At 40.3% G+C, this 15,266-nt stretch overlaps 1 protein-coding gene across 1 annotated transcript in view; it reads left to right on the forward strand.

The window, feature by feature from the left end:
• Nucleotides 1–12,910, forward strand: part of SLC26A3 (solute carrier family 26 member 3) — a 33,408-nt gene extending 20,498 nt beyond the window's left edge. The window contains exons 12-21 of the mRNA XM_073898542.1: nucleotides 1,741–1,836; nucleotides 3,123–3,229; nucleotides 4,382–4,451; nucleotides 4,542–4,634; nucleotides 6,153–6,248; nucleotides 6,808–7,041; nucleotides 8,603–8,657; nucleotides 10,382–10,524; nucleotides 10,647–10,712; nucleotides 12,517–12,910. Of these exons, the coding sequence (XP_073754643.1) occupies nucleotides 1,741–1,836; nucleotides 3,123–3,229; nucleotides 4,382–4,451; nucleotides 4,542–4,634; nucleotides 6,153–6,248; nucleotides 6,808–7,041; nucleotides 8,603–8,657; nucleotides 10,382–10,524; nucleotides 10,647–10,712; nucleotides 12,517–12,540 (984 nt within the window). The 3' untranslated portion in view covers nucleotides 12,541–12,910. The remainder of the gene's footprint in view (nucleotides 1–1,740; nucleotides 1,837–3,122; nucleotides 3,230–4,381; nucleotides 4,452–4,541; nucleotides 4,635–6,152; nucleotides 6,249–6,807; nucleotides 7,042–8,602; nucleotides 8,658–10,381; nucleotides 10,525–10,646; nucleotides 10,713–12,516) is intronic.
• The last annotated feature ends 2,356 nt before the right edge of the window (nucleotides 12,911–15,266 follow it).

The following is a 15,266-nucleotide window of genomic DNA, read 5'->3' on the forward strand; positions in this document are numbered from 1 at the left end:
TCGGGAAGGAATTGCCAGTTAAATCCTATATCTCTCACGAATAAAGCACACCCGGGGACATTGTCCGTGGTCTGAGTCAAAGCCCCTTTTACAAAGGATCTATGTGATGAGTTCTGCTTAGACCATTGTATCTGCAATATCTGTTTGACTGGAATAGCTGGTTTGTTTCTTTTTATCATGTGAACTATGCAAAATAACCCACAATAATAGCTAATGATAAATGTCTCCTGGGTGCTGACTAAGCATTAGCAGTTCTCAGCATTATTTATTTTTTTTAAAAGATTTTATTTATTTGACAGAGAGAGACAACAGCGAGAGAGGGAACACAAGCAGGGGGAGTGGGAGAGGGAGAAGCAGGCTTCCCGCGGAGCAGGGAGCCCAATATGGGGCTCGATTCCAGGACCCTGGGATCATGACCTGAGCCGAAGGCAGACGCTTAACGACTGAGCCACACAGGTGCCCCAATTCTCAGCATTTTTTAAACGATTTTATTTATTTGAGAGAGAGAAAGAGCAAGAGTGGGAGGCACAGAGGGAGAGGGAGAGAGAGAGTCTCAAGCCACTCCCTGTTGAGCATGGAGTCCGACGCCTGGCTTGATCCGGGGACCCTGAGATCATGCCCTGAGCTGAAACCAAGAGTCGGACGCTTAACCCTACTGCGCCACCCAGGTGCCCCAGTTCTTAGCATTTTATATTTATTTAATCCTTTACATCAACTGCAGTATGGAGATCTGGTTCCTGATAAAATTATCCCCCTTTTCCTTTCTATGGCTTCTTAGTGCTCTGTAATCTTTACTTTTTAAAGGGCTCTCTTGTGTCTATATGGCAATGAAAAATTTTAAAAATTGTTGCTATGTGGAATACTGACCAGGTGAGAAAACAATGCCTAATGAAAAGAGAAGGGGTTTGCCTCTTCTGCAAGCGGCACCTGACCTGCTTTACACGCAGGTCCCCCAACAGAGGAGGCACCGTGCGCAGAGTCCTGTGCACGCCTCACCCAGCCACCACAGCAGGGACATCCTAAGTTACCTATAGTACGTGATCAAAACCAGGACAGGGACACTGGAACCGTACTGTCAACTAGATTACAGACTCTACTCCGTTTTCAGCATTTTGTAACTGACGTTCATTTGTGAACCATTGTTTAACGAGCTAACCATTGCTGAACTGGCAATTTCCTTTCCAACGTCACACTCAGCCCAGAGTCTGCTCGAGATTCTCTCCCCCTGCCCCACCCCCACTGACGTGCATGCACTCTCTCTCAAATAAATAAATAAAACCTTTTTAAAAAAATGGTTGAATGCTGATCATCCTCAAAGGTTTGAATTATGATTCTGGGTACCCCAAGTTCCCCAAGCTTTTATTTTTTTAACAAAGAGCAACCCCTTCTCCCCACCTCGAGTAAATAAACACACATTAGACTGTCTCTGATTGGGAAAAATTTATTTCAGGCATTGGTCTTAAGATCTGCCTGTCTCTGTCCCAAGGTACAGGCCAGTAAGTGCTTTCCTCTACCCATCGCCTGGCACTGTCACTGCGGTGGGGAAAAAGTCATGCCTGGGAACGGGTCAGAGTCCCAGGTCTGGTGTGTCTTGCACGGCACTATATGCTATGAAAGGGTGTGTTCTGGGCTAGGCTTTGAGGCCCTTTAAAGGACACACTTATCTACAACCTTCACCTTTGCTTCTGTATGACTTATTTGATTATCTTTAAGTACATCTGCTGTTTATGTTTTTTGCAGTCTGTCCTGGCGGCTTTAGCACTTGGGAACTTGAAGGGAATGCTGATGCAGTTCACAGAGATACGAAGACTCTGGCGAAAGGATAAGTATGACTGTGTGAGTAGAGGCAGTGATATCTGAGAGACAGAGAAATCAGGACAACATGCTAATGCTGATGTGAAATGCATATTCATATTATAAACCAAGTGAAATTTGGTTTCTATATTATCTATTCTAATAATCTGAGTTTATTTCATTTGCTATTTTTTAAAAGATTTATTTATTTGTTTGAGAGAGAGAGCTCATGTGCTCATGTGCACGTCGGGGGAGGGGCAAAGGGAGAAGGAGAGAATCTCGGCAGACCCGCACTAAGCGGGGAGCCCAACTGGGGGCGCCATCTCATGCCATGATGTCTCCGTTTGGAGTGGGGACCAAGAGTCTGAGGCTTAACCAACGGTGCCACCCAGGCGCCCCTTCATTTGCTATTTTTAAACTGCATACTCTAATGATCCTTCTCTGGGATTTGAATTTAAAAGAATGAGCCACTTGCAAGTAGGCGATGCTCCATGAAACACTAGTAGGTTATGGTTGCTTCTGTTCTTCATTACATCAGATGTTTGTTTCCAGAGAATCTGTGAAGAGTTTAAATTCTGAACATTCCTTTTGGAAATAGCCTATAAAGGAGCCCCTTGCTCTTGACATACCCTGCTATGAGACACAGAGTCCATAATTTTACCAGGATCAAAGTCTGGGGCATAAAAACATTGTTAACATATCCTATGGTACTTAACAAGCATAAAGCAATCAGCTATACTTGGTTTACTTTTGTTCCTGGTAGATAATTGTTGGAGATTTTAACACCCTTTTGACATGCTAAAATTCTTGTACAGATAGTAGCCATTTATTAAATCAGCAGACCACCAGAAAAAAAATCAGTATAAGCCCTGCCGATTAATTTGCTGATTTTAACCAACAGCTGCTGGCTCTGTGGTTTTAACTGTGCCAGATAGACTCAATTATTTCCTTAACTGGGTCAGGGATGGGATTAGAAATGGACATACTCTCGGGGCGCCTGGGTGGCTCAGTTAGTTAAGCATCTGCCTTCCTCTCAGGTCATGATCCCAGGGTCCTAGGATCCAGCCCTGCGTCAGACTCTCTGCTCAGTGGGGAGTCTGCTTCTCCCTCTGCCTGCTGTTCCCTGCTTGTTCTCTCTCTCAAATAAATAAATAAAAATCTTTAATTAAAGAAAAAAAGAAATGCCCTCTCGAGGCCGGTCCCTTGTCCTGTACACTTCCAACCTCTGCTTTGGTTCTAGAAGTTCATGCTTTCTCAAAGCTCTGGACCTAAGACACTGCAGCTGAGTCAGAGTAAACTGTCGTGCATGTGTCACCCTCTTTTTACAGCTAATTTGGATCATGACCTTCATCTTTGCCATTGTCCTGGGACTCGGTTTAGGCCTTGCAGCTAGCGTGGCGTTTCAGCTCCTGACCATTGTATTCAGGACCCAATTGTGAGTGTGCATCAGGCTCTGCATCCTTGCAGACTTGGACATGCCTGTGGGAGAGGGTAAAACTTGTCACTGATTAAGGGGAAGGTAGTTTAGTTGACAGGCATGCATATCTATCGAGACTGGTTGGTCTGTTCTTCTCACGTTGCTCCCCTCAAGGCCTGAAGGGCCATAGACATGCCCTGACCTCAGAGTATCAGCCCAGGTCCCACCAGCTACTGGTCTGTTCCCTGCTTTGCCACCAATTCAGAGAAATCATATAAACTGCAGAGTCTGTTTGCCCAGCCGGAAACTGGGAACATTAGCCTCTGAGCAGGTGTCATGTCTTTGCCATAGACTTGCCAGACATGGAAATGGGTTCCAGAGAAGATTGTGGGATTCTCCACGTCTAGTGGAGGGCTGTTCCTTTTTACGGGTTGCTAGATTGTACTCTCATCTAAAAACAGGGGGCTGGACTAGAGAACTTCTCAGAGGCCCCTGTCATCTGAAAAGTCCACAAAAACTAGTTAGCATTCCTGATTCTTAACATCCAGTCCAAATATCTTCCTGATTCTTAAATCTCTGCCATATAATGTCACCACCATGTGGTCACTCAGCCTATGTTGGATGACATGGTGTGATGGAGAAATAGGCTTCTTGGTTGCTCAGGAGTTCTAGAACAGAAGGTGGGGTGGTTAAAGTTAATCCCTGGCTGATGGAATACATTTATGTTGAAATTTTCCTGCCCTCTCTGATTCCATTAAGTTTTCATTCATTTATCAGGGACCCATCAATCACAGAGACAGACTGAGTGGTTGTAGGCAAAACATTGTGCTTCTCCATGCCCTCATCTGTACAACTGGGTAACTATATCGATTTCACTGAATAACTGTGATATTTGGAACCCAAACAGCAAAAGCCTATGGGAGCACTTTGTAAGATGGAAGGTGGTAAGTGGGAGGCGCTGTTCTAGGCTGTTCTAGGAGGGGTGGAAGTGTAGGTAAAATGAGGTGTTTGCCCTCCAGGGTGTCTAATGGCATGATGATTCCCCAGCCCTTTATATTTTGGAAAGTGAGCCTGCTCATAGTCCTGATATGCCAGGGGAAGTCAGTGTTAGCCTTAAGGACCTAACAAACACGCACAAGTGATTCACTTTGTGTCGATTTTTCCCTGCAGTCCAAAATGCAGCACTCTGGCTAATGTCGGAAGGAGCAACATCTACAAGAATAAGAAAGATTACTCGGACGTAAGGAAGATCCATTTTTTACTTTGACTTGCTGAAAGATATTAATATGAGTCCAGTGGGCTCGTCTCATACTACTTCTCTGTCCTATAGATGCATGAGCCGGAAGGGGTGAAGATCTTCAGGTGTCCAGCCCCCATCTACTTTGCAAACATTCAATTCTTTAAACAGAAACTTATTGATGCTGTAAGGTTTGAAGTTTTTATTTCTGGGGGGGGTGGTGTAATTCCACTGAATATCTAGGAATGAAATGTTTGCTCTGTAACCAGAGGGTGATTGATTTCACATATGTTGAAGCTGGATTGTGTTCGTGTTTTTCTGTCCTGTGTTCTAGAGCAGGTGAAACTACCTGATAAGGGGTCTCTTAATATGTTGGGAAATAAGGCCCTTTGGATGAGGTTCAATACAGACTCATTTTTTTTTTTAAAATTTTCTTTATTCATCTGACAGAAAGAGAGAGAGCAAGCACAAGTAGGCAGAGCCAGAGGGAGAGGGAGAGGCAGGCTTCCTGCAGAGCAGGGAGCCCGATGCGGGGCTTGATCCCAGGACCCTGGGATCATGACCTGAGCCGAAGGCAGACGCTTAACGACTGAGCCACCCAGGTGCCCCCAGAGTCACCTTTTATCAAATTCTTCTGTGGAGTGAAAGGACTTACCACAAGATTTGGGGCTGCTGGGTTTTTAGCAGAGAGTATCCTACAGATTTGCTTTGGGTGTCAACTTCAGAAACAACAAGAGAGTACTTACTATTTGACTCTCATTGAATATATTCAGGATAGCAAGTGAATATTTGGAATATGATTGACAATGAATAAATATAACATTAATGAATATTTAACACCAAATGACAGCTGAGTGTCCCCGATGGACTGAAGAGAAGATGACAAAGAAGCAGTTTTTAAGGTCAAGAAACAAAAGCTCAGCACTTATTCTCGAACTTGCCCTTTGGTCTGCCTTGTCCTTTGCATACAGATCCTGCCTTCAACCCCATTGTTCTTAGTTTGGTGTGCATCAGATATTTTTCTACCCAGCTATTTTTTTTCCCCCAAAAATGGTATATAGCTTTACTTACTGTGCTTTTCACTTAATCTAGTATCTTCCATCAAACTACATTTTTTTTTGTCAAGGATTTTTTTTCATTATTACATAATGTGATTCTCCTTACTTATGACTCTGGAACAAAACATTTTGCCACAGCAAGACCACATTTGTTTTAAAAAGGAGAAAATGAAGGTTGCCCTCTGATCTAATACTAAAATTATAAACCAAAATCATGTAATAATAGATACTATAAAATACAATCATATAAAGTTTAGTAGAATGAAAATGATATAGAAGCAGAGTACTAATTAAATGCCACCATATCCAACAAGTAGAAAGTAAATAAAGTCCCCTCAGAGTTGCATAGGCCCCAAACACACTGATTTAAGGAGAGTTTAGGCCTATTGATGGGTAATTTACAGACGAACCCTGGGTGGCACAGAGGTTTCTGAATGTTGATAAGGGCGCACAGGCTGAGCAGACCAAAGCTGTTGACACAAAGCCATCACGGTCGTCGTTTGAACCACGTCCACATTTCATTACACACATCTTTATTATGTGCCCCAACCCCGACTCATCCCACTTAAAGTTATTAGAATTCTGCTGTAGAATATTCAGCAGCATCATATTCCGCACTCTTGTAAGATAGCAATGGATTTTTCAGGTTGGCTTCAATCCGCTACAAATTCTACGCAAGCGCAACAAAGCTTTGAAAAAAATCCGGAAGCTGCAGAAGAAAGGCCTGTTGCAAGTGACACCTGTAAGATCCTTTCTTTCTTTCTTTCTTTTTTTAATGGGAAAAAGTATGTTTTTATATTTAACCACAAGTGAGTTATTTCAATATGCACTAATTCCTGGAACCAACAAAACCTTAGCCCGGAGTGGACTGTGTATATGTCTGACAATTTGTATGACCAAATTATAGCATTTTTGGCAAAAAACCTCGAGGCCTCCTTCGTTTTTCCTAAGGGCCTCTTTAGTCCTGTGAGACTGATTATTTCCTGGGGATGAAACCAGTAAATTTCTTGACCACATTTCTGGGTATTATAGCTAAAAGTGTATAAAATGTAGTTCAAGGTGTTGGTTCCATTCCTTTAAGTGAAATGCCAGATAAACAAGGTACATCATATGTCAGTTAATGTTTTTTTTTTAATGGCATCTTTAAAATTTTTGTTTTCCTGGTAAAATGTTGATTCTCCAAAGAAAAGGGCTTGACCTAACTTTGAATCTGTGCTTCAGACACTCACTGGTTATTTTTGACATATGCAGTATTTCTCTTGGTCAGAGTTATCATGCGTATTTATTGTCTTCTCTTGCAGAAAGGATTTATATATACCAATGATGGCTTTAAAGATTCCGACGATGAGATGGACAACAATGAGATAGAAGAACTGGATCAGCCAATCAACACCACCGACCTGCCCTTCCAGATAGACTGGAACACCGATTTTCCTCTCAACATTAGTGTCCCCAAAATCAGCCTGCATAGCCTTATTCTTGACTTTTCAGCAGTGTCGTTTCTTGACATTTCTTCAATGAGGGGGCTCAAAACGGTAATTACTTTCTTTCTTAATGAACACAACCAATCAGTGGCCAAAGGTAAAAAGTTATATTTGTGGAAAGATGCTCCTTTAGATTAAGTAGAAGTAAATCGTAATCTTAGGATATTCCATGCAGAGAGTGGGAATGGGGGGGGGGGGCGTTTGTTCAGTGAGCTCTTTAAAAGAGCATTTCCCAGGAGGCTGGCTTCTAATTTTGAAGACAACCACACCCATATTTCTAATGTATGCTGAACTTGCCACTACACAACTATGCCCACACTCCGACCAAATTCCAGTTCTGCAGGACCTTCAGATCCTTGTGGGCACTGTATCTAAATTGTCCTGAAATGCTGAATATTTGGGAAGGTCTTGGACAAAAGTGGAATAGTGGATCCTTTTGTTTTGTCTTTATCTATTATAAACTGATGAAATTTCAGTTGGCTGTATAAAATCTGTTCTCCACCCCCCATCACCGCCCCCTGCCAAAAAAGTAGCTATGTGAAAGAATCAATGTCACGTGTGATTTAAAAATAGGACTAAAACCTTCAGGTTGTACTCTGTTTTCTTTCCATGGTTCTGTCAGCATTTCTAAAATAAATTGGTTTCCAGCAGAGATGCAGAAAGAGAGGTAAAGAAAATTTAAGAAATTCCACATTTACCCCTCTTTTTCTTGGGTTTTCACAGGTATCTTCCTACGTAAGAACTGAGCTAAGATAAGATCTATCAAATATGGGTGAACTGGATACAAAATTAGAAAATTGAATAATTTCATTTCCTTCAGACTTTTAAAAAAATCTTAATGTCACAGAACTCTCAAAACTTTTTCTTTTGCTGTTTCTTTTCTCTCTCTGTTTTTGCATTTGTTTTAGGTTTAGAGAAAAAACTACACACACACACACACACAATTTGGTTTTGGTCCCAGCAGTATAGCACAAAGGACAGGGAGTCTGCCTTATGTTTCTTTAAAGCTCTTATTCTTAGTTCAGTGCCTAGTAGAGGTTCGGTGTTTATTGAAGATGACAATGGCTTTAATGATCATCTAAAATGATCCATAGTATAAGCTGCTCTTCTTACCTTATATGACCTCACTCACATCACTATTGGTATTTATTCTTAGCCTAGGACCTGGAAAACAAATCAAGATTCAGTGGTGTTAATACATCCAGTCACTGTGGACAGGAATAATGAACAATTTACAAGCCACAGGGTTTTGTTTTTTTCTACTTCTATGTAGCTAGAAAGCTCAGGTCAAGGTCAACCCATAAAGGAAACGGTTTTCAAATTAAATCAGAACCCATCTTGTGAGTGGAAACAGATTTTCCATCATACTTCCCACAAGAATGATCATTTTTAACTTCTCTCTGAAGAGGAGCATTCTTTCCTCTGGATTTCTTTCCTATTGTCACAGAGCCTTCTTGTTAGCTTTAGTGTCTCTTTACACTGTTATCTCTTTTCAAAATGTAAAAGGTTCTCTAAGCAACACAACACCCATAAAGCATAATTATGATCATTTTCTTTATGTTTCTGACAAGTAAAACTGTTCCCTAAGGAAGATCTACTTTCTTTTTAACAGATTCTGCAAGAATTTATCAGGATCAACGTAGATGTGTATATTGTTGGAAGTGATGGTAAGTTGTTTTTATGTTCTGATGATCACTTCAGGCTCACGGCCAACTCTCAATGTAGACGGCCTCTCCAAAGTCTAGGTCTTGTTTATGATCACCAAGAAGGTGCCAGACCAATAGAAAGCCCTAAAGAAATAGCATCTTTATGTTTTAGTTGTATTGATGTGTAATTAAATTAACTTTATAATTTGAAACCTAATTTTCATAAGCAGCAAAAGAATATGCAACCATTTTTAACTCTGATCTTCCTGAAAAGGTAGGCTTGTTTTCTCTCTTCCTCACCTCCCTAGATTCCTCAGCCCATAATACAGTATCTTAGGGGAAAGCATTTTAGGGAGAGGGGACAGGTGCACAGTTCCTGAGGGAGGCATGAAATTGGCATCTTTGGTTTTTCCTCTCTACTGGCTCCTCCCCATAAAATCTACAGACATATTCTAGTTTGGAGGCTTCCTTATCATTAAAACTATTCTGCTGATCTCAGTAACCCTTTAATCTTCTAAACGATTATAATCCTTCCCCATCATCTCAGATCTTTTTGAAAGTGTCCCATCCTGCTGCCTCTGCTGCCCGGCATCCCTCTCTTAGTCTTTAACTATGATCATCACCTTCCTTCCCATCGCACACCACCCACCTCCATCCTGGGTTCTGGTGACCACTGGGCGCTCCTCTCTCCTCCTCCTTCCCTCACGACTACATCTGGCCAGGATTGAAAGCTTGCCTGTGACCAGGGGCTGTGTCTCCATATCCATGCTGTTGTACCTTCTCTTCCTTCATCTTTCTCCAAACCCTCGTCAGATGTTCTTTTAATATATCTGCTTGGCCAGGTTTTCCCAGACGCCCATCAAGAGGAAGCCATCTTTCCTTTGTCTGAATTTCCATAGCACGTGATCTGTACCTCTCCTACTCATTCAACAAAAACGAGTACCTACTATGTGCTGGCCATTATTTTAAGAGCTAAGAAAACATTAAAGAAAAAAATTGGATTGCTTCTTGCCTTTATTCTTCTATGGCACTTTTCCTTTCATTACTGTAGATACATAGACATGTTCTATTTTCCTTGAGGGTGAGTTTCATACATCTAATTTATCTCTTGATCCTTCATATTACTCAGCCAGGGCTCTGCATACGGTACCCATGAGATCTGTACAAGCAAGTGTGTTAGTGCCTACAAGTAGGGGGTTCCGCAAAGATAACTGGGAGGGATCATGTGGGGTGCTGAGGAAGGTGTTTTCTGAAAGCACACGGCAGCTTTAGGAAAATGTACTACAGTAAGTAACTGGTAAATAATAGGTCCAGCAATCCAAAACCAGAGCATATCACTGGTCTATGAGCATATGTCCTATTTTGGCAGAATCCCAATTTTGTATAAGCCACACTTGCTGCTCTAATCATTAGCCAGGGAGATTAACTCACTAGGCTCTTGCCTAAAGGAAAATGGATTGGTTTTCTTCTGAGAAGTACTAAAAGTTTTCCTCATCTGAATCTTTTCCTTCTTTCTTTTTACATTAGGGCAGTAAATGTATTCTTTTATTAGAAAGATATCCTTTTGTTCCAGAAACACCAAACTAATGGTACACTAGTTATCGTACCATTGCGATCCCCGAACACCTCACCAAACATCAGTGAACTGCACGTTTGCAAATGGAAATGCAAATCTCCAGTCTCAAGAAGAAACCTTTGGCGAAACAATTAATTCTTCCTGTTATCCTTTCTTTGCCTCTCTTCAGACGATTTCATTGAGAAGCTTGCTCAGTGTGAATTTTTTGATGATGAAGTGAAGGACTCAATCTTTTTCTTAACAATCCACGATGCTGTCTTGCACATTTGGATGAAGAAGGACTACAATGTTTCAAAGTTTAATCCCAGTCAGGTACCAGCTCTTTAGTGACTTTCACATTTATATAAAAACCATCTATGCTTAAATTCTCCTTTCTTTTTCAACATTTAAAAAGAATATATTCCTAATCCATGGTTCCATTCTGGTTTTCTCAGGAAAAAGAAATGAAATTTGATTTTACCATAAATACAAATGGAGGATTACGTAATCGGGAATGTCAGGTAAGATTCTTCAACAAGTTTAGCTTTATCTAGACATCACAACAAAAAACTGAAAAGCAGTGAGGCCTCTTCCAGCATGCTGCAGAAAGTCCAGCCCTTGTTTGAGCCTCTGGGCCTCTTCCCTAGAAAATGAAAGCAATGCCAGTTTTCATAGGGACTTAGAGGGAAAATAAACTCAGACAAGTACAAAAAAAGGATAGAAAATAGTGATACTAGGTCTCTATTAATGCAATATTGAGCATATATGTAGAGAGATCTCTTTATGTTTTCAAAGTACTTACAACCAAGATCTTATTCTACTCTTTTAGTAATCCATGAGGTGGAGAAGGTATGGCTATTTCCACTTACAGATGAATTAGTGATGCCAGTGAGAAGTTAATGCACACTTCCTGCTTCCCAGGTGCATGGGAAAGTCCCCAGCACAGAGCCTAGCCCAGCAATGAAAGTGAAGTTCCTCTCCTTCCTTACCAGAAAGATTTGCAGAGTTCATTTACCTGGATAGTTCTATTTCATTTTAGAACATTCATTTCTAGAATATTCAGTCCTTTAAGGGAATGCCTCCAGTTGGGAAAAGCAGAAGCACAAATCAAATTGGGTATCTGCTATAGGTCAGGTACATGGTAGGTGCATTACATTCGTTATCTCATCCTTACAACAATATGCAAAGAAGGTATCTTCATTTCATAAATGAGGAAATTAGAAAGGGCTCAGAGAGCTTAACTAATTTGCTTAAGGTCACACACCAAAGTGACAGCAACAGGATTTGAAGCAAGATCTGTCTGATGCCAAGCCCTGGGCTTTATTCACTATGCTACAGTGGCTCTATCCTTTGGTGAAAGACTAATGGAATTAGGGATCCTGAGAAAGAATCTAATGATTGCCTGTAAGTATGGGAGGTGGCTGATGGTATTTCTCTTATTTGAAGAAAGGTTTAAGAAGAAAAAAGGGATTTAGATTAGAAATAAAGAAGTATGTAGCATAAGATAACCCTAGGCCCTTATTAAAAGTTATGCCAAATAGGAAAAGTTCAATGAAAGAGCCAATCCAGAAGTTAGCTAGGCCTGAGTGGGAGCACATTCTCAAAAAACACCAGTCATGTTTCCAACCAGACATGTTTCCCAGGGCTGGATTCTAGAGAAACCCACATGGGGCACCTTGCCTGAGCCCCTATAAGGACAGCATTACTAGAAATCCTCTCCCCAGTAGTTGGGTTCAGAACTGTCACCAAGTTGGAAAGGATAAGGTGTAGAAACAAAACTTACACCTGATGTGTCAAATCAAAGCTTCAGAACCAACCGTCTAACAGAATGTAGTCAGGACCATCCTGTACCTGTTTCCCCATATTAAGACAAAAAAATGAACAACAACAAAAATGTAATGCCAACTCCTCACTACATTACTTAGAGGAAGATAAATCAGGCCACCAGGGGTGATTCACATAAAGGCTGAAGGTGCCTGGCCAGCACACAGAGCCGCTTGGAGCTTGTGTGGCCTCTGACACAGTTGTGAAGGGGTGTATTGCTCCGGCCACTGTATTATCATTTTGATTAAGTTAAATTAGGCCTTTGAAAGATACACTTACATCACAACATGGTATCACATGGGTCTATGTTAACCAAATAGCAATGGAAGGTATGTGATCATTAAAATTCAAGATGAAAAATTTGTGGATGACTCTAGTAAATTCTAGGTATAATTTTAACAAGATGGACCACATTTGCTCTTTTTAAGTACAAGATAGGATTATTGAAAGGGACAGTACTTAACAAATCTTTTAAGACAAGAAATTTCTATCTCCTTCCAGGTACCAGATGAAACAAAATTCTAATCAAAATATAATTCAGACGGATCCTCACCTACCCAGGAAGTTATTGATAAGTTCATACATTGTATGAAGAATACTTTTACTTGACAGAATTATGTTTCAAATTTTGGAACAAGATTGTTCTAGCGTGGTATATTTTTCACAGGTCTAGTATAAAATTGTGTAAATACTCTTAATTTTATATCTTGTAGGTTTATCAGAGGAAGAAAATGTTTTGTTTATATGTATTTTTATAGCACTGACAGATTCCCATCCAAGTCATGACCTTCATGCATAGGTTTTGCAGCCTATTTACACCACTGCTTTGAATCTTGTAATTTATACAGTTCATATGGATATATTTCCATTTTAAAAAATCCCATTGTACAGTGGACATGTCTTGTTGTGTTAAATGTCTTGTTAGCTTTCTGAAATACGCCCGCTGTGGGTCCCCTCTGTAATGGTCTGGCTGGAAACCTGACACATGAGAATCATCTGAAAACCCTGCAATGACACTTAACTTTGCCCAGAGTTGATGATTTATCACTATAGCTTTTTAACACACCCAACGACCTCCTGCCCAGATCTAGATACAATCCTTCCAATGCCGTATCTGTAACTATAGTTAGCTTTTGAGACAAGTCCTTTCCTTCCACCTCTTAGTATGAGAATTATATAAGCTAATGAAGATATAAAATGAAAAAGCAAGAAGGTGAAAACCGAAGAGAAAACATGATGGGTTACCAGCTCTTCCTGGTCTTAGAGGAAAGAAAAGATAGTAGGACAAAGTCTGACTCTTTCTTCACTGCTGGTGATTATTTGCAACTCACAGGGCAGAATAACAACTCTAGCGTTCAATTTAGCTGGAGAATGAGATTCAGGACACATGCTTCTCTTTTTTGCTGGCATTATTCTTGGTGCAAAGTTGTATTTATTTTCATGTAATAGATAATTTTGTAACTTTGTCAAAAATACCTTCATCACTGGGAAAAGTCCCAGTTGTTTTAGATCTCACCTCTAAAAGCTGTCAAAGTACCCTTCTATCCTTTATTAGTGTCTTTACTGAGTCTATTAGACTTAAAATCAATGACAGCAAGGTAAAACAAAGGTTTATTTACATAGCTGCTCTTAAAAACTAGAAAATAAGCACTCTTTGAAGCAACAGCTCTTAAATTTTTGAGTTATGGATATCTTACAGAGCTTCATCCACCCTACAGATTTTAGGGAACACACACACACACACACACACACACACACACACACACACACACACACATTTTATATAGGATTTATACACCATGCATTTATGTAAGGCTACTCCATGAATGTCAGGTTAAGAGCTCTTTCTCTGTAGAGGTCAGGGAGTGGACATTGAAAACATAAGCCTGTTTTACCGATCGTTTGGCTTGGGAGTGGAGCAAAAGCCTGATGTAGGATTATGGCTGATGTCTGCATCTTCCCAAATAAAGGTGCTCTTGACACCCTTCTTGCTAATCGAAGTAACATGGGACACTCCAAGCATTGTGCCCCCACCTTAACATCTTAGAGGTTCACTTGTCCTCACCCTTACATTTTTTCTCCTAGGCCTTTAAGGTGGGTATGCTTTGGGTAATGGGAACACATGGGGTTGGGCCTCTCCTTGCCTGACACAGAGCAAATATTGGAAACTGGTACAAAAATCTGATCCCTGATTTAGGAAAAGTCCAAGAGATCATGTTGGAAGACAAAAAGAAAACTTACGTAAGTCAGAGCCAGCACGGAAGGGGAGAGGATATCCAGTGATGCAACTGGAAGACAGAATAACTTGTGAAGAGACAGATACGTTACTGAAATTAAGAAAGGTTGAAGCTAATACATGCTGAGCAGTTTATCCTTAAATTTTTTCTAATGATTATTTAAGTATTTGATACCCATTCTTGTCTAAACGCGGTAGCTTACCACTTGGAAATGTAAATGAAATGTTCTAAACGCAAGCTTGACCATACACTGCATAAACAAGAACAGACCATAGGAATCTTTAATTCATTTTTCTGCATTCTTCATCTGGACGTTGATCCATTACCTCCTCCCCCCAGTCTGCTCTACCAGCATCTTCTACCACCCCAGCTAATGCCACCTCCATCCTTCCAGCGGCTCCGGTTGAAAAATCTGCCGGGAAATTCTATTGACTCTACCTTTAAGATATATCTAGAATCAATTCATTTAATTCTCAAAATAGAACCCATAAGGTAGGTACTACATTTGTCCCCATTTTTTAGAAAAGCAAAATAAAGCAAGGCTCAAAGTGGGTAAGTAATTAGTCTGTTATATAGTTGCAGGTAGTAGAGTCAGAATTCAGCCTGGATAGTCCAACACCAGAGCCAGGCTCTTAATCATTAGGAAATATTACCTCACAAAAGAAATTAACAACTGTCTGACAACTGATCTAGCACAAGGCAGACTAAACTCAGGAACAATATAGGGTGCATTCTACAGATTTGTTCCAAAGTCACTAATTTAGCATTGTACAATGAAAATGTACCCAGAAAAACTATTAGGAAACATAATATAAATGTCCAGAATCTAATAATATTTCTTTCTCATTATGGCTGTATGTATACATGTATTTTCGTGATACATCTTTTTAAGATCTTTTTTTTTTTTTTGGCTACTATCCTTTGAAAAAGAATATAAGAAATTTTTTGAGGAAAATTTAGGAATGACTACCAAGAAAAATTTCTAGATAAGTTAGAATGTAAGCTCCTAAAGGA

Source organism: Callorhinus ursinus, unplaced genomic scaffold (genome assembly GCF_003265705.2).
Source record: "Callorhinus ursinus isolate GAN/ISIS: 27379988/994484 unplaced genomic scaffold, GSC_fseal_2.0 scaffold12, whole genome shotgun sequence".
NCBI lineage: Eukaryota > Metazoa > Chordata > Mammalia > Carnivora > Otariidae > Callorhinus > Callorhinus ursinus.